Source organism: Thalassophryne amazonica, chromosome 18 (assembly GCF_902500255.1).
Source record: "Thalassophryne amazonica chromosome 18, fThaAma1.1, whole genome shotgun sequence".
Taxonomy (NCBI): domain Eukaryota; kingdom Metazoa; phylum Chordata; class Actinopteri; order Batrachoidiformes; family Batrachoididae; genus Thalassophryne; species Thalassophryne amazonica.
In genome coordinates, this window is record NC_047120.1 from 56,170,659 (window position 1) to 56,194,624 (window position 23,966).

At 42.5% G+C, this 23,966-nt stretch overlaps 2 protein-coding genes across 3 annotated transcripts; one reads left to right on the forward strand and one right to left on the reverse strand.

Moving 5' to 3' along the window:
• Positions 1–351: 351 nt before the first annotated feature.
• Positions 352–16,509, reverse strand: znf646 (zinc finger protein 646). Of its 2 annotated transcripts, none has more exons than XM_034193915.1 (4): positions 16,323–16,509; positions 8,963–11,714; positions 5,758–6,837; positions 352–1,965 (listed from the first exon to the last, which is right to left on the reverse strand). In XM_034193915.1, the coding sequence occupies exons 2-4, from the start codon at positions 11,506–11,508 to the stop codon at positions 1,071–1,073; spliced, it is 4,521 nt and encodes a 1,506-aa protein (XP_034049806.1). In that variant the 5' UTR covers positions 11,509–11,714; positions 16,323–16,509; the 3' UTR covers positions 352–1,070. The 2 variants fall into 2 exon arrangements, with proteins under 2 accessions (XP_034049806.1, XP_034049805.1); XM_034193914.1 differs by lacking the exon at positions 16,323–16,509 and adding an exon at positions 15,601–15,837.
• Positions 15,930–22,335, forward strand: znf668 (zinc finger protein 668). Its single transcript, XM_034193925.1, has 2 exons — positions 15,930–16,148; positions 20,321–22,335. The coding sequence occupies exons 1-2, from the start codon at positions 16,109–16,111 to the stop codon at positions 22,285–22,287; spliced, it is 2,007 nt and encodes a 668-aa protein (XP_034049816.1). The 5' UTR covers positions 15,930–16,108; the 3' UTR covers positions 22,288–22,335.
• Positions 22,336–23,966: the final 1,631 nt, after the last annotated feature.

The following is a 23,966-nucleotide window of genomic DNA, read 5'->3' on the forward strand; positions in this document are numbered from 1 at the left end:
TCAAGCTTGTCTGATGCAAGCGCACATGATTCAAATCCATATAGTTTTTGAAAAAAATTAAAATGTCGGATACTTTTCTCACAGACCTTGTGTATATATATATATATATATATATATATATATATATATATATATATATATGGTATAACAGTGTGAGTAGTTTCATTTATATTAAAAGTTAATTGCTACAATCAACTTACATTTTAGGCACTGGCACTCTCGACGGTTGGAGGTGGATTACAATTCAACAGCATGCGCCGTGTGAGGAGCTGCAGGTCAATAATTCATAACCATCAAATGAGCAAAAATTACAAACCCTACTGACAAACTGATTATCTACAGTTCTATTTGAAACACATCTGGTACATTCCTTTCTGAGGGTGGCAACTGTAGATTCACAAATCGACTGATGAATGTCTTTACAGGCTACATAACTTTTTAGAAATCAGTTTTTTTTTTTTTTTTGCAACATTCAGAAAAAAATGTTCTCTATGAAAGATATGCACATGAAATAAAGTGGATTCTTCTATTAAATGCACCCACTTCAACATACAGTGTGAAGAACTTGAGCATTAAGGTTACAACTATTCAGTTGATAAATGATCCTGCTGCTAAATTCTGGGTACAAACAGAGGTATCTGAATATGACGTGAAGCTTCACCGGTTCCTGTAACCGCATGTGAAGTTGAATACAGGCTGTGTGATGAGCGTACAGAGGCACCTGACTCAATGGACAGAAGATATCACTGGAGAACCAAAGAAACGAGAAGGTTCTGGGCTGCAGTTCTCTGGTCACTTTGGTTGGTTGAATGGTCGTTGAGGAATTAGCGGCGACTGAGCTCTTTCACGTTTTGAACAGTCATCCTGAATTGTGTACTCCGTGACAAACATTCGCCATTCTGACCAATAAACCTTCTGGAGAACTTTCAAAGACGCCGCCATCTGTTGTAGAGGTAAGACTGGAAGTCAGCAGTCAGATGTGCAGGTTTTCAAGAGCTTCTGTCGGCAAAGACGAATACAGTACAGTTGTACAAAAAAAAAAAAAAAAAAAAAAAAGGTCAGTAAAATCCTCAAAGGAACGAGCCCATGTCCAAGTCCATAAAACTATTAGCGTCCATGCTAAAAGAGGAGCCGTATGACTGTGTGTTCTGGTGCATCCTTTGATGGTGCCGCAGGTTAGACTTGCTGGAAAAGCTCTTGTCACACAGCAGGCAGGAAAACGGCTTCTCTTTGGTGTGGATTCGTCGGTGGCATATGAGCTGAGTGGAAACGCGGAATGCCTTTCCGCACTCCTGGCACTGGTAACGTTTAGGCTCTGTGTGGATGCGCCGGTGGTTCTTGAGAGCCATCAGGTTGGTGAATTCTTTCTGGCACACGGAGCAGAAGAAGGAGCCCATCTTGTGGCTGTTCTTGTGGTTGAGCAGGGAGCCGGCGTGCCGGTAAGTGCGGCCGCAGTGCTCGCACACGTGGCTCTTCTCGTCTGTGCCGGCAGAGTCCTCGTTCTTCTGTGAGTTCGTGATGGCGCTTGGAAGGTGGGACAAAGGAGGTGGGATTGGTTTACTCATTCCATCCATCTCCAAGGTCTGACTGATTCCCGTGTCCCAGCAGGCGTTATTTATATGCCTATTCCCACCTTGCTGACAGTCGGCGTCAGAGCTGTGGTGCGTATCGTGGTGCTGACGGTAGCTGGCCGTGTTGGGGAAGCTCTGCTGGCAGAGGCTGCAGACCACAGCCCGGTGGTCCTTTGAGTGCACCTCCATGTGGCTCTGCAGGTGTGCGATCAGGCAGAAGGTCTTGCCGCACTCGGGACAGCAGTGGCGCCTCATTTGGGAGTGTATCTGCAGCGTGAGAAGATCAGGAAATGTCTGGAGACACAACGTACAGTGGTGGAGGTTTTCGGAGTGGGTCTGTTTATGGTTGAGGAGGGAGCCGGCGTGACGGTAGGAGCGCCCACACAGATCACACCTGCAGCAGGAGTCAGAGTCAGTGACTAATATTTATACCAACGCCCACCAAAAGAAAAAAATGATGAGGCTGCAAATTACAGGAAACATTTCTAATTCTACAAATACGAGGTCTGTTAGAAAAGTATCCGACCTTTTTATTTTTTGCAAAAACCATATGGATTTGAATCACATGTGATTGCATCAGCCAAGCTTGAACCTTCGTGCGCATGTGTGAGTTTTTTCACGCCTGTTGGTTGCGTCATTCGCCTGTGAGCAGGCTTTGTGTGAGCAGTGGTCCACCCCTCTCGTCGGATTTTTATTGCGAATAAATGTCTGAACGATTTTGAGCTTTGCTGCATCAAATTTTTCCAGAAACTGTGAGAGACCTCCAGGTGGACACCATTCGTAAAATTCAGATGGCTTTCAGGGACGATTTTATGGGGATTACACAGATTAAGGAGTGCTCCAGCCGGTTTAAAGACCGCCCACAGCGTCTGAGAGCGCGGCGCACTCCGAGCGCCAATCGACAGGCTGAAACCGCGCTGAAACAACCAGATCATTTCCAACGTGAAGGCTTTGTTGATCTGGGACGTCGTCTGACATACACAAAAATGGCAGAAGACGTGGACATCAAGACTTTTTCGGCACATTCCACTGTTACAGGAGTTTTTTTCATGGAAAGAGAAGCGGAGGGATGCGCCACGGAGCCGCTCATGGCGCGGGACAAAAGCACCTCCGTGTTGGTCTCACAGGACGGCTTTGAGATGGCTTTCAGTGGCTTTTCAGTCGTGTGAATATCCGAGAAATTGTGCATGAGCTGGACATGCCAGAACATGTCCTGTGAGGCTTCATCACAGCGTTGCTTTGCGCCATGCGGCTCCACCGCGATGCGCGGAATTCCTCCGCTCCTCTTTCCATGACAAAAACTCCTGTAACAGTGAAATGTGCCATTCATTTCCACACTGGACGCTGTGTTGATCCGGGACGTCGTCTGACTTCCACAGGAATTGTGGAAGACGTGGACATCTGCACCTTTTCAACACATTGAGACAGACGTGCGGAGGAATTCCGCGCGTCACGGTGGAGCCGCATGGCGCAAAGCAACGCCGTGATGAAGCCTCACAGGACATGCTCTGGCATGTCCAGCTCATGCACAATTTCTCGGATAGTCACACGACTGAAAAGCCACCGAAAGCCATCTCAAAGCCGTCCTGTGAGACCAACACGGAGGTGCTTTTGTCCCGCGCCATGAGCGGCTCCGTGGCGCATTCCTCCGCTTCTCTTTCCATGAAAAAAACTCCTGTAACAGTAGAGAAGCTTGAATCTTCGACTGGACTGGGTTGCTTGACGCGAGGACGTATCGCTTCAAATCGCAGAAGCTTCCTCAGCTAAAATTCTTGCTCTGGTAGTCTGACTTCTTTCTTGAATCTCTTGTAGAGAAGAATAAAACTGTAACAGTGGAATGTGCCGAAAAAGTGCTGATGTCCACGTCTTCTGCCTTTTTTGTGGAAGTCAGACGACGTCTCGGATCAACAAAGCCTTCACATTGGAAATGATCTGGTTGTTTCAGCGGGGTCTGAGCATGTCGATCGGCGCTGGGAGCGCGCTGCGCTCTCAGACGCTGTAGGCGGTCTTTAAACTGGCTGGAGCACTCCTTAATCTGTGTAATCCCCATAAAATCATCCCTGAAAGCCATCTGAATTTTCCGAATGGTGTCCACCTGGAGGTCTCTCACAGTTTCTGGAAAAATTTGATGCAGCAAAGCTCCAAATCATTCAGACATTTATTCGCAATAAAAATCCGACAAGAGGGGTGGACCACTGCTCACACAAAGCCTGCTCACAGGTGAATGACGCAACCGACAGGCGTGAAAAAACTCACGCATGCGCAAGAAGGTTCAAGCTTGGCTGATGCAATCACATGTGATTCAAATCCATATGGTTTTTGCAAAAAATAAAAAGGTGGGATAGTTTTCTAACAGACCTCGTAACTCATGATGTCAAAACATCTGGTCTGTGCCAAATAGAAGGCACTCACTCCAACAAGACTCAACAAAAATGAAAGAAATTACAACAAATTTCCTGGCTCCACCCCTTTAGTCAGTTCAGATTTTTCTGACAATGTGACAGAAACTTAAACAAGTAGCTATGGTCTTGGTGGCCACCGGGCCGAGGCCTGGCAATGCAGGGTTGTGTGGACTTCTGACTGTGTCAGTTGAGTTTTAGAATGTACCCACTGTTACTCAGAAAGTTTCTGTGTGGAAACTCTCTCTCTCACAGACCCCATTTACTGTGTACTTTTCTCCTCTTCTTTCCTGGTTAAATTCATACAAGATCCTTTCTACAGGGATGTGTGTCGGTATGACTGTTATTGGAGTGTGTAACCACTGTGAAACACACACAAAGTAACTGTTTGTTTATGACTGAACATTACTATTTGGGAATGGTCTGTGTATCTTACTGACAACCACACCTGCTTGTAATCCATTATCAATCCAACATCCACTAAGCATCCAGCAGGTGGCATATGCCAACAATGCCAACCAAAGATGCAAAAGTGTTTGTACTGACTTTTGCACTTTGAATTTGTTGAGTTGTAACATGACAGTATTTATTATTTTTAACGTTCTGTTAAACTGGAGTAGCTGAACACATTTATCTACATACTCCCGTATTGCATTTTAGAGAGTACATGCCTAGGCTTTTCCAAAACATAGGAATATTTCAGGGTAAGCTCACTTTTTTCACCAACATCTATGAAATTTGGTTTCTAAACATTTCTTATTATTATTTTTAATTAAAACTTTGGCCTAGCTCTCAATCTTAAAAGATTCAGGCTTAAGTCCCCCCAATAATTCTGCCAATAATGTGAATAGCGACTGACATATTTGTGGATCTCAACTGTAGTTTTGCACTGAGAATGCCTCAATATTGCGTAACTAAGCAAAGTGTTGAATGTGTGTGTTCAGTGATCCACCAATGCTGAATCACCCTTCACAAACAGAATTTTCAGTTTTTCAAATAAACATTTATTTGTAAAAACCCACACACAAGTTACAAATCAGAAATTTGTGTTTGTGGATCACAAAGCACGTGTACAAATCAGGATATTTGTAAATCACCTTCTGTGCATTTGCAAGTATTAATGAGACAAATTTAACTCCATACTCCAAAAATTTAAGTTTCCTAAATATTTATTACGGCCACTCTTAAAACGTCACTTATCTTTATAATTCTATTACTGGTAAATTTTAGAATGAGATATACTTATTATCTCACTGGAATACATCACAATTATCTGGGAACTATTTTTTGTGCAGGAATTCGTCAAGCACGTCGGCCGCAGCCGTGCACTAACACAGAATATACAGAAGCTCTATATCATTGTTCGGCAATCATTCTAAGTGATGTGTGTGTGCATTGATACCACATTTTAGAGGAGCACGGGTGACTAAAACATATACCTTGGCATTTATAAAGCAATTTACTATATATTATTCATTTCGACAACATTTTGTGGAGCCCCTCCAACTTTTACCCCAGCCCCCCCCAGCTACCCAACAAAAATTTCCTGGCACCGCCACTGTGTGGAGGGAGGGGCTGGTTTGCAAAACAAACTCCAAAAGTCGAGCACTTTCTACTACATGGCGGGTGCTTGTTACCAATTTTCATGAAAATCAGCTCCTTAGTTTTCAATTAATCCAGCTAAGTTTTTTTTTAGACAGACGAGCCTAAAGACAGTGACAAGAGGTAAATATCAAATTTAAACCATAACAGTCATATGTGAAGTTTACAATGGGACAGTAACTCACATGAAGCACCTGTCTCCCCTCTCTGATCGGTGGACATCCGACTTTGCTGCATCATTTCGCCCCCTGTGGCAGCGATGCCTCTTCAGGCCGGACCGGCCCTGGAAGCTCTTCCCACATGCAGGGCAGCTGAAGTGGCTTGCCACACGGTTGTGGATCTTCTGGTGGTTGTGCAGGATGCTGGCCAGGCGGAAGGCCTTGCCGCATGTGAGACACACGTACTTTTTCTTCTGCGTGTGGATACGTGTGTGATTGCGTAAAGCCATGGGGTTTGTAAAGGGCTTGGAGCAGAAGGTGCAACTGAAGTGTCCTGTCTTATGTGTGTTTTTGTGATTCAGGAGGCTGCCAGCGTGGCGGTAGCTACGATTACATATGTTACATGTGAAAGGCCGTTCATCTTCATTCGGCGATGTATTTGCTTGTGTGTGGTCGCTGTGCGAATGTGTGTCACACGCGTGGGTGCCCAGTTGGTCAACAGACAGAAAAGTTTGGTGGCACTTTTTGCACTTAAAAGATCTAGATCGCAGACTCCTCCTGCCTCCGGTGCCGTCCTTTCTGGGGTCTAGGCAGCTATGAGCTAACAGCTGCTTCTTTCCTCTGAAGCCTTTGCCACACTTTTGGCAGCAGTGCTTTTTATATGCCGTGTGGGTTCGCAAATGGTTCTTCATGGCGAGTTGATTAGAATAAGTGTTGTTACATACAGAACAGCAGTAATCACCGGTTTTATGGGAATTTCTGTGGTTGACCAGACTTCCTGCGTGCCGATATGTGCGCCCACATTGGTCACAGGCAAAAGGGCGGTGGTCACCTGCGTCCTCTGCTTTGACTGTTGTCTCAGACTTCGTTGGATCTGTCTTCCCTTCAGGAACTCGCTTGCATTGTCGAACAGAACTGGAGGCCCGTTTGCTGTTTATAATTGAGGACTGCAGTTTTCCATCTAAGCTGGTTCCATTCATCTGCATGAGGGCCTGGATCTGGTTATTGAGTTCCTGGATTTTGGCCTGGTTTTCCTTGTGCCTTCTCAGGTGGATCGACAGCTGCTTTTGAATTTTGAAGGCTTTCCCACACTCATGGCAAGTATGCCTGGTGGAGACAAACAACAGAAGTAACTCTGTTTGCAAAACAAAGCAACGCATAAACACTCCAACAAAGAGACACGGTTGACAACATACAGGGTACATGTTTGATCAAAGCAGCAATAAACACAAATTCTTCCAAGATTTCATCAACTTTCCACGTGTACCCTCAGTACTTGTGCACTGCTTTGCATTAGGGTTGACTCATTCATTACAGACAGGACATCCTTTGCAGATATAGATGATTACTACATCATATTGCCTACATTTATAAAACATCTGCATAGTTACATGTATATACACTTAGACAAGGATGGCAATTTTATTATTTTGGCTCCCACAACGGAATAAAACAATACAACCATGGTTTAAGTGGAGGCTTACGTCAAGAATAAGATAAGGCCCATAACTGCATATTCACAGAACTGTTGAACTTGAACTCTGCTTCACCTTGTTGTTTTTAACCTGCTGATGCAGAAGAAGCCCTTTTAGGACAACTTAAAAAAAAAAGCATTGTGCCACTACACCATGTCAAAACCTGCATATTACTGCCACAGGAACTTTTTTGTTTTCAAAGTATGTATCAGAAAATATCGTTGTCTAACATCTAGTCAAATGATTTAAAATTTACAGATAGCCGTTTCATTGTGCAAAATGACAAAGCGTACTGAAAAACCACCCCAAGACTGAAATGACAGGCTCTGTAGTGGCTAAATCAACCACCTGCCTGAAACCAACAGTATATGCATTTATTATAGCCAATTATTCTTCTTTCGGATTCTCCTGTTCGGAGGTGCTACAGCAGATCAACTGTATCCATGATCTCACCCTGTCCTCTGCATCTTCCTCTGTCATACCAACCACCTGCATGCCCTCCCTCAGCACATCCATAAACCTTATTTTCTGAGACCTTTAATTCTTCTATCCAGTAGGTGACTTTTCATGGCATCATGATACTATTTCAAAAACAATATGCTTCGATAGAGTCCCCAAGATACTATTATCATGATAAGCGATGTATAATTCCACCCCATTTGAAACATGTCTACATTTTACAGGTCATAGGCCAAAGGTCAAAGTCAGAAAAAAATCCCTATCTTTAACACTGAATGAATTTTCAAAAATTCACAACTCCGTCAAAAAATATAAAATTTCTTTCATATCTGACAGCATTATGTAGGGTGGTATCCTTTACCTACTGACAAAGTTTGATCTGGATCTGATCCAGATTAGATTTTATGGCCATTTAAAGTTAACACTGAAAACCCCATTTAATGTATATTTTACATTACGTTAATCAAACATGCCCTAATCACTCTCATATTTGAAAGTGAGGTGCAGACTGGCACTTAGTGTCACCTGACAAAGTTTGTCTGGATCTGATCCGGATTATGGATTTTGTGGACATTTGAATTTAATATTGTAAAGCCCATTTGGTGTAAATTTTGCATTATATCTCAATCAAAAGTGCCCCAATATTTTGTGAAAATTATCTGAAAAAGAATTCAGAAAGCAAAAAAGCCACAAAAAAACACACACACACACACACAAAAAAAAAAACTATGATTCAAGTGCATGAACTAAATATACATCCTCCTGACATTTGATCACATCTAATTTACCTTATGAAAAGCCACTTTTTCCAAGGTGAAATTTTGCATTTTGGAAACTACTGTTGGCAGGGTTGCGCTGTACAAGTGCGGTGCTCTAGTTTATTTTATGTCCATTATTGTTGCAGAGAGAGTCGATATCTAATCATTGTCTAATTATTTACTGACTAAATTGTGTGTGTGGTTACTGAAATTTGACTAATTAATTTCAGAATAAAAAATAATTCCTCTATATTATGCAGATTTCCACACTGATTTTTTCCCCCCATCTTTCAAAGTCTATGTAAAGCATGTGAAGTGGAGACAGTTTCATCCAGAAAGTGTAGGATTTGCAGCAATTGAGCGTCTGTATCATTGTGGTGGATTTTATGACAGCAAAGCAGAAACATTAATCAGGAAGAAAGCAAAACACATTGCAAAGGAGTGAACAAAAAAAAAAATCTGCAATATGACTAAAGTGCTGCACTACAACAATGTCGAATAATGTTTTCCATGGAGTTTCCATGAAAACGTGGTACTTGCCTCTTAATATCAAAGTGCGACCTCTGGTGGTTCTTAAGTGCCAACAGATTGTAGAAGCGTTTCTGGCATACGAGGCATCTAAAGACACCTGTTTTGTGAGACTTTTTGTGGTTGAGTAGGGAGCCAGCGTGTCTGTAAGACCGCCCGCACTGGTCACACTTGAACTGACGAGCTTCAGCGCCACTGCTCCCTTCTTCTTCTTCATGTTGAGTAACATCATTTACTTTCAATTCCTCTTTGCTCTGTGATGGCTCATTTTCTCTCTCAGCTGTACAACCGTGATTCTCAAGATGATGGTAGCTGGTACAAAAGATGCCGCAGCTGCCACAGATGATACTCTGCGGCTCCTCCTTGCCTTCATACCCATCGCCGTTGCTCATGTGTGGGCGGCTAACATCACTGACCTGGTCCTGGTTGTGCAGGAGCTGATGAGCAATTAGGTCCTGCCTACTGGCAAAACTCTCCCCACAAGTACTGCAGATCATCATCTCTCCGGTGTCATCATCTTTCACGTCTTCATGGGAGGATAAGGAAGAAGGGCCTGAACTTACGGGAGCATCACGTGTCTGTGTGTGCCCTCGTAGATGGCTCCTGAGGGACCTCATGTTGGTGTAGCTGTTTCCACATATAGAACACTGGTAAAGATCTCCATCATCCTCATCCTCCTCAGCATTAGTACCATCTCTGCTGCTGCTCAGCTCAGCTGTACTCATGTTTCCTTGAAAATCCTGCTCAAAGTAATTCTGGTCTTGACCATTCAGGCTAGTGAACCCCACATCACTCATGGGATTCCCATTAGGGCAGCAACCACTGCTACCTTGGAGGTTTATGCTGTCATAGGGACTGCTCATAGAGTTTTGCTGATGTTGCAGCAGTGGGCAACTGTGAGACTTAATCCCTGCGATGTCTGCAAAAGTCTCCCCACAGTCTGCACACATGTGCCTCTGCATCATGTGTTCGTTATGAGGTAGATGCACAGTCGTATCCTGCAAGAAGTCCTGACTAAAGTGCTCTGGGTACATTGCTTCGTTGCTGCGCCCAACACTATTTTCTTGATCGATGCCAATTGGAGGGTGACTGACATTCTCTTCTTGTGAGGAGAAGCAGTGCTGCTGATTTTCCAGCGTTAGAGGCTCTGGGGAGAGCCAGTCTCCAGCTGTGCCGCGGCTAAGAGACCGCTGGCCTTTGTGGAGGCGAAGATGACTTTTAAGGGCAGCTAGGTGAGGGTAACTCTTCCTGCAGACGGAACACTGGTAAATCCCGACCTGATGTGACCTTTTGTGGTTGATGAGGCTCCCCGAATGCCGGTAGGTTTTACCACAGATCTGACACTTGAAGGGGCGCTCATCAGAATCTACAGCTGAAGTTTCTTCCATTGCAGTTGCACTGTTAGTATTTTGTGGACTGGCAATGTTTGTGTCAAAAAGTTTGAGCTCTCCCTGAGTGTTATTGCAAGATAGCGTTTGATTACAGTCTGAGTACATGTGGCCGTTTATTATCTGCTCCTGTTGCTCATCAAATCCAACATGATTATTCACTGACAACGCTGAAGACACACTATTCACAGGAGATGCATAAAGATTCGTCCCAGGTGAAGCAATGTTGTTATCGTATGACAGATTCTGGTTGTCCGACAAGACTTTGTGAAGCCCGAATGATGCAGATGATGAGTTGTGCATGTGAATGTGTTCCTGAAACTCCCCATCACTGGGGAATAGTACTTGACACAAATGGCAAAAATTTACAGCGCCATCCCGGCTGGGAGGGGCAAACTGGTCCAGTGTTGGTCCTGTTGATAACTGACCAGTCTCAGCAGGGTCTGTCACACTTTTTGTCTTGTGTGATCTCTGGTGGCTGTAAAGAGCAGCCAAGTTATTGAAGACCTTCAGACAAACGCTGCACTCAAACGTTCCTACTTGGTGAGTCTTTTTATGATTGGCCAGGCTTCGATGATGAATATATGATTTGTCGCACAAATCACACCTGAAAGGTCGATTAGATGCATCCTCAGAGGTCTCATGTTGTGCTTTGTAGGCATTCGGTGTAGCCACACCTGGGCTATTTTTAGAGGATATCCCATCCTCAGGCTGCTCAACTAAATGATTATTGCGGTCACTTTCACTTTCATTTGCAACGAACTCCACATCTACCTTCCGATACGACTCCTGCTTTGCTCGCCTGGCGAAATGAACCCTCTCATGTGTAGCCAGCTGTGTCGCCAGGCGAAAAGCTTTCCCGCATTCCACACACGAGTATTTTTTCGGTGATGTGTGGCTCCGGATATGACTCTTCAGGGCCAAAGCGTTAGAATTTTCTTTCCCACATATGTTACACTGAAACAAACCAACATCATGGGTCTTTTTGTGATTAGCCAGGCTACCAGCATGTCGATAGCCACGCCCACATTCGTCACACTTAAATTTGCGTTCTTCCTCTTGCTGAATGTGAATGTCCATGTGGTCTATCAGACTTGGCAAACTGGAACATACCACGTTGCACTGTTTGCAAGGAAATCCTGTTGCTCTGCCAGGGTCTTGCATAGCCATTACAAAAGAATTCAAATAACGGCAGCAAGCAGAGGCTGTGTGAATATGCAGGCTGAAAATGCATTAGAAGTCTTTAATGTCGGAGGGAAAATGAGGAAATTCTTTACAACAAGGTTCACTGAGTGCCCAGAAGATGAAGAAAACCAGTTGTGTTCAATTAGAAGGCGGGTTACTTGGGTTGAGGACAAGTAGGCATTCCATGCAAACTGTTGGGAAGAGAGAAGATACAAGTCACAATGGACACACAAACAAGCTTGAATAATATGAAAATAAAGTTAGAAAAAAAACATTTGGCAATAAAAATGCCATGTGAATATAAACATTTGTTAAAGGACACGTCTCACATTTTTTTAACATCCCAGTTAGTAAGACAACATAAAAGTACTCATGATTGTAATGTCTCCAGACACGTGCTAGTAATTAGTGATCTCTAATGTATTTTATTCCTTTCACTCTGAGTGTGAGCAGGTGCATTTCCGGAAAACGTCTCACTCTGCAATTTTCAGTGTATGACGTCCTTATTAGCAAAACGGAAACATCCCAATGACAGACAGACAGAAGGAAACGAACCTGCTCCATCTGAAAACGAAGATTCTGAGCTGCCGATCGAAAGTGATGGCTCGGATTTACAGAGAGGAGACGACACGCTTCACCCTGAAACTCTGAACTCTTTCAGAGTGTCGGATTTTGGAGCCTAAAGTGTGGTGATGCGCTGTTTGTGTGGATGCTGGTTTACTGAAGCTGTGGACATGGACGTGGGACATCGGACACTGTTTTAACAGACTGCCTGGACATGGAGATGGATTTGTTACATTGAAAAACATCAGAATACAACCCCTGGCAAAAATTATGGAATCGCCAGCCTCGGAGGATGTTCATTCAGTTGTTTAATTTTGTAGAAAAAAAGCAGATCACAGACATGACACAAAACTAAAGTCATTTCAAATGGCAACTTTCTGGCTTTAAGAAACACTATAAGAAATCAAGAAAAAAGATTGTGGCAGTCAGTAACGGTTATTTTTTTAGACCAAGCAGAGGAAAGAAATATGGAATCACTCAATTCTGAGGAAAAAATTATGGAATCACCCTGTAAATTTTCATCCCCAAAACTAACACCTGCATCATATCAGATCTGCTCGTTAGTCTGCATCTAAAAAGGAGTGAACACACCTTGGAGAGCTGTTGCACCAAGTGGACTGACATGAATCATGGCTCCAACACGAGAGATGTCAATTGAAACAAAGGAGAGGATTATCAAACTCTTAAAAGAGAGTAAATCATCACGCAATGTTGCAAAAGATGTTGGTTGTTCACAGTCAGCTGTGTCATTACATCATCAATAAATACACAAGTTTATGTTGATATTTTGGACAATTGAAAGGATGTTTGGGGATGATGAAATCATTTTTCAAGATGATAATGCATCTTGCCATAGAGCAAAAACTGCAAAAACATTCCTTGCAAAAAGGAATGTCAATGTCATGGCATAGGGTCAATGTCAATGAGCAGATCTGATTTGATGCAGGTGTTAATTTGGGGGATGAAAATTTACAGGGTGAGTCCATAATTTTTTTGTCAGAATTGAGTGATTCCATATTTTTTTCCTCTGCTTGGTTTAAAAAAGTAACCGTTACTGACTGCCACAATTTTTTTTTCTTGATTTCTTATAGTTTCTTAAAGCCAGAAAGTTGCCATTTGAAATGACTTTAGTTTTGTGTCATGTCTGTGATCTGCTTTTTTTCTACAAAATTAAACAACTGAATGAACATCCTCCGAGGCCGGTGATTCCATAATTTTTGCCAGGGGTTGTACATTATTTCCAGGAATTAATGGACATTATTTAACGTGCCACGATCATGAGAGAGGCGAAGCTGGAGCTTGTTTCTTTGTTCGTGTGGAGTTTACATTTGGAAAACAATATAACATGATAAGTCTGGCATGTTCAGGATTTTACCCATTTTGTGTTTTGTGGCAAGCTTCTTTTTTGTTGTTTTTTTGCTTTGAGGAGTTGGAGGGAGTGCGAGTGTGTGCTGCTGTTGCTCAATGCTCCTCTCAGCTCGCTGCGAAAAGGAATGCCTCCAAGACAGTTTTTCCCCCAGCAGCAGATGTATTTTTTTTTTTTAGATTTTATTGATAACACTCATAATTAATTGTGCACAAAGCTGAACCTGGAGCAGAGATGGTTATTGACAGGCTGCATTTATGACTCGTGGCCGTGCAGGTGCACAGAAACCTTCACAAGAAATGATTCGATCGGGAAAATGATCAATTCCCTACTTTGATTGCAGACCCCGCAGCTGGTCTGCAATCAACCGCTTCTGCAGCGTGGCTCTGCTTTCAAGCTTGAAGCAATGAACCAGTGCTCCGACCCGTTGCTTCGTTGGTTCTTTGCTTCACTACTTTTCAGAAGCAGCAAATCCACTTCTTAACCCCTCTCAAAGCCATTAAAATATGTCAATTGTGAGTCACTTTTGTGTTGATTAAAGTCACTAACTGAGACTTATGTCTTGTTGCAAGAAAGAAATGAAGAATCGTCCTCCATTCCGTTCGCACAGCTTCAAACACTGCACAGCTCTCTGCCAAGTCAAGTTAGAGTCCAGTCAGAATTAAAAACTTCAAAGCGCATCGCCATTTTAAATCAAATGACACCTCTTTCCAAATGTTATAATACAAACAATAAACTGCAATCGATCAAAGCCTTTTTTTCCTCCCAAAATGAGACCGCTGACGTGCAGCAGCTGGTTGAGTTCAGTTCAGAGGTATGGAGTGACATTCATGCCAAAATGTCTGAAAGAAGATGCTTTTGACAAAAACTACAGATTTTGTTTATTTCGATTTATGTCCAGAGATCAGGGATCCACCATGTAGAGTTTATTATATCCAGAGATTGAGGATCCACCATGTAGATTTTATTTAAGTCCAGAAATCAAGGATCCACTGACCAATTTCATATTTATTTACTTTAAGACTCAATAAAATGTTGTTGACATAAAAAACCCCGTAAAGCCTACTTTTAGTACACAGAAAATTCACAAGCGGTATCAATAAGGGAATGGATAAGGAACTGGATCAATAAGCAGAACTGATAATGGCATTGATATTGATGAAATCTTATCAACACCCATCCCTAATCATGGCTGTTTTGTATTGCATAGGGTACAACCACGACTGTTTCACATTGGATGCCGTACGATCACGACCGTTTCGTATTGCATGCTGTACAATCACAACTGTTTTGTATTGATGCCATATGATCACAACTGTTTTGTATTGGAAGCCGTACGATTACGATGGTTTGGGTTCCTATTGGATGCTGTATGATCAGGCTGTTTGTACTAGAGACCATACTGTGTAAAAGGAATACGGTACCATATCAACAGCCACTCTGAATAAAAACATGTCCATCACAAGTCTCCCAAGTGGCATCTACAGCTCGCTTGATGTGTATGACCATGAACTGCTAAAACAGCTGTGTGGTGGCTTTACTAGTCCATTGCGGAAAAAAATAAATAAATTGCACAATTAATTGATGAGGAAATGTCGAAAGTTTTACTGGCTGCAGCTTCTTGTACACAAAGATTTGCTTCTTTTCTCATGATAGTAACAAACCTTTAAAACATTTCTATAACAAAGGTTGTTGCAAACACCAAAGACGGTTGAGGAGCAAACGTTAATAGCCTTAATTTCTGATTCCACATTTAAACTCGTCAGATAAAACTAAACTTGAAATGTGCGATATTTGAGTACATCCTCCACGGACAGTAGAAAGCACCGTGAAGTAAACGTTTCATGCAGCTGGTATCTTCTGTGCATCATCAAGCTAACTCAGTTAGCTCTGCTAATAAACTGAGAAAAGAACATAAATTCACCTCCCTGCAGGTTTATCGCCACTGCAAACCACAGTAACTTTGACTTCACAAAACCCCTAAGACTACTGGGCTAATTTTCTTATTTTTTGCTACAACAGCCAACATGAGCTAACCTTGGCAGTTATGCTACATCTAGCATTAGCTCGCTAAACAAACATTACACCAAAAACGCAATGTAGTCGTTCCCGTGGGAAAATACTATGTCAGTTAATGAGTCAAATACCTGCCGACTCAATTACGAGTCCGGGAGATGTGGTTTTCATTCATTAATTAATAAACGTTATTGTATACTATGGAAACTTCCTATTTTTTCCTCCACTCCACATTGCCCTCGTTGCTAGGAAACAGGAAATGTGCAGCGGATAAATGCTTCCCCCGCGTTAGCAAAGCTAACGTTCGGTGATGTTTTTGTTTATTAAACAAAATTTAACCTATCTACTAGGAAGCAGTAGTAAAGCGCAGACAAATATGTCGTTAACTGGAAGCTCTTTTTTAAAAAATTATTTTACGGAACCACAATTAGCACATCGCTAGTTTACAGAGCCAACGATTTAACGTGATTAGCTTCGCTATATTGCTGTTACGCGCTTCTTTCAAACAAATGTGTTTCACCGGTGGGTCATGTTAAATATTTTCACGCATTTCAATATTTTATTTCTTTTTTTCTGTCGTCATCATCATGGTCCTAAAGCCGTCCCCCTCTAGGTGCCACACTAAATGCAGCCGTGTTAATGCAGGCTTTGTCCTCCCACAGTCGGTGCACAAATACTGGTAAGAAACGTTTTTTTTATTTAAATTCTGAAATATAAACATGCAACTTGCTAATGTTAGATTTAATGTGGTTCAGTGGAGATGGTGAGTGATTTAACGCACCCAGCGGTCCTAAAGCCAGCCATTTTGAGACGGTTACAAACTGGGCGTCAAACTCGGAAATGGAATACGTACATATCGTGATTCTGAGCGCAGTCATCGCACAGATGGGCGATTATTAATCCTGGCGTTCGGTCTGGTGCTGGTCCTGTCACCCAGCGGTCTACAGACTACGCTGGCACAGCTTCCTACGGCATCGAAGCCATTTAGCTTATTATCCCTGAGGTCCTAATGCCAGCCATTTTGTGATTCATGCACACTCCCATGTTTCTGTTGAATGATGTTTTGGATTCTTTTTGTGATCCTGCGACATTCAGAGTCGTATTAAGACTGCAGGAGAGGTCCTGGGCTTTAGTATAAAATGAGGCAACCCCAGGCAACACACATTACTGTACTACTGCGATGTATATGTACCTACCTACCTACCTACCTACCTCGGTCTGTCTACATGACATCATATCTATATATTAAAAGCCAAGTGGCCTTTGTGTACATGTGTGTAACTTTGTTCACAGAGAAACTGGGGAGAGCTGACATTTGCCGTTTGGTATGCTAATGTATTTTGGTTCGGATCATAGTGAAGTCACCCCACTGCGAACTCACCCCAGGTGAAGTCACCCCACTCTAGTAACACAATATTTCAATTATGATATGTAAGGATTAAACAATGAGAAGCCGTGCATTATACGGTTTGAATGCACGACGCAGAGCTCGCGTCGTGGTGTTACTCTGCGGCCAACTCTGGCAACAGGTCCAGAAACTACGCTTGCTGTTTTAATGCGGAGCGCTTCGGCCGCCCGCAAGGAAAGAACCATTCTCTTCTTCTTTCCTGTCTTCAGTCTTGTCCAGTTTGTCCGATGTTAAATCTTTACACCGTTGCGTTTGCTGTTCTTCTCACTTGCTCTTCTCCTCTTTCCATTCCTCAAACATTTTATTTTGGCCAAAAATATTAAAATTCACTTGGAAATCCATGTTTTATCGCGTGTCTGTCATTCACCTGTCAAAACACAGCTGATCTGCGTCAACTGATCTGTGCGTTGCTATGGTGACAACCAGAGCGGAGTGATATAACAGTGACTTAACTCGCCGAACTATGTGTGTGTTCTATAAGTGTATTCTGTCAGATGTCAGTAAAACTGTGATGAACACTACATAGGTGAGACTAAGCAACCTTTACACAAAAGGCTATACCAGCACCGCAGAGAGGTCGCCAGTGGACCTCAGTCTGCGTCTCCACCTGAAAGACACTAACCACACGTTTGAGGACAAGGAAGTTAAAATCTTAGCCAGAGAGAAGAAATGGTTTGAGAGAGGTGTCAAGGAAGCATTCTATGTGAAACAGTTGAAACCCAGCCTTAACCGGGGAGGGGGTCTGAGACACGCTTTGTTCCCTGTTTACAATGGGGTACTCAGGTCAAAGCAGTTTCAGTCTTTTGTTCATAGTAATGAGTCATTCATGTCATCAGGAGAGTCAGCAAGGGAGCCATCAGGAGAGGCTTCTGTCTCATCATTAGGAAGGACAGCTGCCCTGTCATTAGGAGGGTGCTAACTAGAGCACAATAGGTGCTAATTAGAGCTATTGTTTAGTCACTAGCCTATAGCAGTCGGCCTCTCGGTAGGAGGGGTCTGGTTAGGTTTAAAAAAAACTCCAGCTTTTGTTTGCTTCTGTTTATTCTTCTCTACAAGAGTCAAGACAGAAGTCAGACTACCAGAGCAAGAATTTTAGCTGAGGAAGCTTCTGCGATTTGAAGCGAAACGTCCTCGTGTCAAGCAACCCAGTCCAGTCGAAGATTCAAGCTTCTCTACTATACCCACCAGTGCCATAATGCACTTTTCTTACTCACGTTTTGCTAGTGACATGTTATTTTAAGGTAGGGGAATGTAATTGTCAGGTAAAAAGCCTAGTGATGGGAGAAGCAGGGAGCACTGTCCAGTTCTATACATCACACTGGCAAGCCCCTAACTTTAAACTCGTCATTCGTAATTATTTAAAAAAAATAAGCATAAATAGCTGGAGTGGGGTGACTTCACCTGGACTGGGGTGACTTCACCTGGGGTGAGTTCGCAGTGGGGTGACTTCAATATACGTTTTGGGTCAAGGATGAATGCAGCGAGAACAGAAAGTTGATACTATTTTTGGAGAAATTTGGGATATTAGCTAACAACATTGAACAATGGACATTTATAATTAAATTGTGGACTTGCATGCCATTCCAGCAGTAGGTGGTAACTCATCTATATATTAAACTTCAAGTGGCCTCTGTGTACATCTGTGCGTGTGTGTAACTTCAATTACAAACTGGGGAGAGCTGACATAATGGAAAGTTGATAGGACTAATATTTTTGGAGAAATTAGGGATATTAGCTAACAACAGTGAACAATGGATGTTGATAATTAAATTGTGGACTCAGATGATTTACCGCCCCCTGCTGTAATGGCGTGTATTTAAAGCCAAGTGGCCTCTGTGAGCATCTGTGCGTGTGTGTAACTTTGATCACAGAGAAACTGAGGAGATCTGATATTTGCCATTTGGTATGCTTATGTATTTTGGGTCAATCTAGAGCCTGTGGATCCCCACGGGCAATGCGCTAGTCTGATTATAATTTGACAACATTAATTGCCTTCAAATCTGAGCAGTTACCACTTAGCCAAACCAAAAAGGGCACGCACAGAGCGTAGTGATTCACAAGACATCTTACAGAGATGTTAGCAACTATTAATACAGGAAAGTCACTGTAACAGGCGTTGGAATGAAACAAATCAAGCAAACTTTGCTTCCGTTAAGCATTGAGAAAAAACTCAATGACAGTGTCGGGTTTTCCTGTTGTTTATAATCTATCATTAAACAATGTGCACATTAACACCAAGTAACCACAAGCTGGCCATGCCCCGGGAACGCTCATCAAGTGACAAACTCCAGCTGTTTGTAGCTAATGTGACCATTGGGTTAGGCACTGGCTACAAGTTTAGGAGACAGAATGCCTGTGATTGGCTGATCATCATCACATGACAACCTTTGTACCATCCCTTTTCCTTAAGTTTCTACTGATACAGATGATTCGTTATCGCAACATTAACCCTGTACCATGCACCTTTTAATTCTTCCCTCTATGTATACAAATATTTGTTGTACTGTACTTCTCTTGGTGTGCCTGTAGTATCCGTGTGTTGGGATACGTCTCTCGTACCTGTCGTACTTCGTAAATGTTATTCTTTGGCGTTGACAAAAACCTTGATAGGCATGCACCCTGTAAAGTGCTGTGAGTGAATACATGGAAGAAGTCCGTAGACCCTGAGGTCGATCGGGGCAATGCTTGTTTCCAGATGATCAGGATGTAACGATGCATCGCAAATCGGTTAAAAATCGATATAAATGTATGAAGATTCAAATCGGTTGAGATGAAAGACAAATTCACTCACTCACACACCAGAAACCAAGGCAGAGTTCGCCACAGTATTGCCTACATTTTTAAAAATAGATCCATGTTGCATTTCCCAATAAAGTAATAAAATGGCAAAAAAAAAAAAAAAAATGGGGGAAAATTTCCTAGATTCTGATCCACTCCCAAATATAATGAGGTCTTTGGCACATGCTCCACTCCTCCCCAAGTTTCTTGAAAAGCAGTGCGGTAGTTTTTGACAAACTCTTATAGACAATCCAACAGTAGTCAAAACACACAAGTGGGATGAATATAAAGAAAGACTTGCACATTGCTAGACAATATCCGTTTATGGGTACACAAGATAACACATGATAGTTAGCAAGCTTGTGTGATTTGGTGATTGTGAATGTTTTCTGTCACAAACAAAGGCATCTCTACTGGTAATGTTAAAAAAAAAAAGACAATTGAGAGTGAGGGAGTGACATATTGCATACAAGAGAGATGCAAAGCTAAACTGGAATGTTTCTGGTCATGATGACATTGGTCAATTGCTGCAAATAAATTTAACTGACAAAAATTCAGCACCACCTGGGTAATGTTCAATCTGCATTTTATGTCTTAATCGACTGTCGACATAGTAAGAGATTTAATGGATTTATTAATTTATTTTTAATATTATCCCTTTGCAGCAATAAACATGGCCTCCCCTCAGCCTGGAAGCCCATCTCTTGCAGAGCAATACACTCCACCTGCGCAGGAGGAAGAGAGCCAACAAGAGGAAGACGAAGTGAGAGATCCACCTGAGAGAAAGCGTGGCAGAGGCAGACCCCCAAAAGCCAAACTCTCCTTCAAATGCTCCACGTGCACAGAACCTTTTAGGAGTCTCTCGGCATTACGGAGCCACAAACTTTCAGCACATGTAAAGGACCATCAGCAGCAGCGTTCGTGTTCTCAGTGCAGCAAAACATTCTCCAACAAGGCTCAGCTTTCAAAACATGAGCGCATTCACTCAGTCCAGCGCCCCTTTCAGTGCCCCGACTGTCACAAAGCTTACAAGACTCCGACAGAGCTCCGGAACCATAGCCGGTCTCACACCGGGGAGAAGCCGTTCATATGCACAGAGTGCGGCAAGGCCTTCATGCAGGCCATCTGCCTGAGGATCCATATGACGCAGCACAGTGGAGAGCGCCCCTACTCTTGCAAGCAGTGCCATAAGAGCTATCCTACTCTTTCCAAACTGAAGGTCCACATGCGGTCTCACACGGGAGAGAAGCCGTACTTCTGTGCCGAATGTGGTAAGAGCTTTGCCGATCCCTCTGTATTCCGAAAGCACAGGCGCAACCATCAGGGCCATCGGCCTTACGCCTGTGACGAATGTGGGAAAACGTATACAGAGCTGAAGGACCTGAAAAACCACGAGCGCTCCCACACGGGTGAGAAGCCTTACCTGTGCTCAGACTGTGGCAAAGCCTTTTCCCGGTCATCCTCCCTGGCGTGCCATCAGCGCATTCATTCCCAGAACAAACCATATCAGTGCGAGCAGTGCGGTAAGGGTTTCACCCAGCTGTCCTCCTACCAGTCTCATCTCCGCACTCACTCTGGAGAGAAACCCTTCCTCTGTCCACAGTGTGGCAAGATGTTTTCAGACCCTTCCAGTTTTCGTCGCCACCAGCGAGCCCACTTGGGTTTCAAACCCTACCCCTGTGATAAGTGCTCCAAAAGGTTTCGCCAGCCGGCCGATCTGGCTGTACATGAGCGTGTTCACTCTGGGGAGCGGCCTTACAAATGTCATGAATGCGACAAGGCCTTCGTAGCCTCATGGGATTTGCGCCGCCACACGCTCGTACACACAGGGAACAAGCCCTTCTCCTGCACGGAGTGCGACAAGTCATTTGCAGAGCGCTCCAGCCTCAACAAGCACCGGCGTGTGCACTCTGGCGAGCGACCTTTTAAATGCGAAGAGTGTTTAAAGTCATTTGTGGTGTCATCAAGTCTGCGCAAGCATGAGAGGACTCACCTGGTTGAACATTCTGAGCAGCAGCAAAATCAACAGGAGACGGAGTCTGGTTCCGCCACAGGCTTTACTGCCCACACTACCTTGCCACAGTTCTCTTGTTCTCACTGTGACGCCACTTTTGGAACCTGGGAGGAGGTTCAGGCCCATGAGAATCTTCACTCCATCTCCACTCCTCCGGTTGTTACCAAAATTGTGACTCTGGGCCCACACATATGTGAAACCTGCCAGGTAGAGTTTGCACAGTTGACAGACTTGCAGGAGCATAAAAAGCAGCACCCCAAGCCCAGGCCGCATGTCTGTGATAGCTGTGGGAAGGGCTTCCTCAACAAATCGGGACTACGTAAACACCAGAAGATCCATTCTGCCAGCAAACCTCACAGCTGCCCCCAATGTGGCAAAGCCTTTTTGTTTGCGGCCTACCTTCGCAAGCACTTACGGACCCACCGGGACAGTGTGTTAGCTACCCAACTCAGTGAGCTAAACATCATTCATACAGACCCACTCCCATCTCCACCCCCAAGTGATGTTTCCCCCAATGTGGTTGAGACCACTACAGTATCCCTGACTCTTCCAGTGACTGTACCTGTGACTGCTTTTCAGACTCTGCCAGAGTACCTGGTGAAGGAAGAGGGACGTTAAGTTTATTTTTCTTTTTTAATATTTTGGAGCATTGATTCCACAGGTATTCAGCCTGCAGCCTTAATAGAGAAGCAGATAATGGAAAAATCGTGCCTTTGGTGGTACAAGCACCAAATTTGGCATGGTGATCCTCATGCTATTTTCTTAGCATATCTGCTTGATTAGCTTCTTGAATATTAACCCCTTAACGCCTATTGTCGCATATATGCTACAATATTTGACTCAAATATGCAACATACCAAATTGACCAGTATGCCTGTTGTCGCAAATTTGCAACATACCATTATTATTATTATAACATTATAACAAATTCATTACCAAAATACCAAAAGTACTATTTATTTTTTGTGCAAAAGTGAAATTAATAATCTCAACATTATTTACCATCTACTTAAAGGCAAAAACACACACACATTTTTTTTATATACAGCTATTTAAATTCAGGTGTTAAGGGGTTAATGATGGTGGTCATTTTCCAAGATGGCTGTCAAAATGACCTTTTGAAAATTACTTTTTGCATAGAAGTGCTCCTATTTGATCGATTTAAAATTTTATTAATGTCAAATTCAATTTTGTCATATTTTATTTTATTTGCTATTTATGGTATTTATTATGTTTTATCTTGCTTATATGCCAAATTAGAGTTAAGTTTTATTAAATTTAGTATTAATGATTTCCACCCAGCACATTTTGAAAGTGTTCATCTCTTGAAACTGCTGCTTGCAGGCCTATGAAAAGGTGTTTAGCGTTGAATATATTGGGTTATTTTTGATATCTGCAGTCAGTATGGTCAGGTAACAATTTATGCCACTAAGAGTGTCATATTGCTGTTGGAACATGAAAAATTACATCCAGTATACCTGAAAACCAACAATTTTACACCAAGATCACACAAATCAAATACGTAATGACATTTTTATGAAGAAAAATTATTTTAGAGTTAATTTCATGCCCATCTTGAAATTAGATGCTGTCTTGGATTTCACTGATGCTGTAAACAGATCCGTTGCAATAGGATCATTTCTATGCAAAAAGTAATTTTTGGTAGGTCATTTTGGTGGCCATCTTTGAAAATGGCCAGCATCTTGGAGTTTCAAGTGGCTAATCAACCAGATTTGCTAAGTACTGCCTTGGTAAACAATATGTCAGATTTGGTGCTTGTACCACCAAATGCAGGATTTAGCTGTAAAACTGAAGTTATCTGCTCCACTGTAATTATGTTCATAGGCTAAGTCTAATTTTGACAAGAGTAATTTTTCAGTCTAACTTTTCAAATATGGTGTCTTCTCGTTGTAAAACATTTGTGCGTCCTCATTGTTTTGCATTGCTATATTCCAAATGTATGTTTTTCATATTTTAAATTTTATACATATATGTATATATGCTACTAACCTACAATGAAATAGTCTTATCAGTTATAATCTTCATTAAAATGTTGCAGGCATATGCTGATCACTGTAATAATTAGATTTTAAGTAAATGTTTTATAATGTCATATCTGCATACCTGGAATTTATTTTGTTGAAATAGCTAAACATTTTGCTTTCTTGTCTAGTAATTTACTAATATTGTTGCATCATAACTGCTAAATGATGGTAAAGATAACAATGCCATATTGAATTGTTGTTTACAAGAATTACGTTTGATATAAAAAAAAGTAACTTCAAATGGAGCCCATG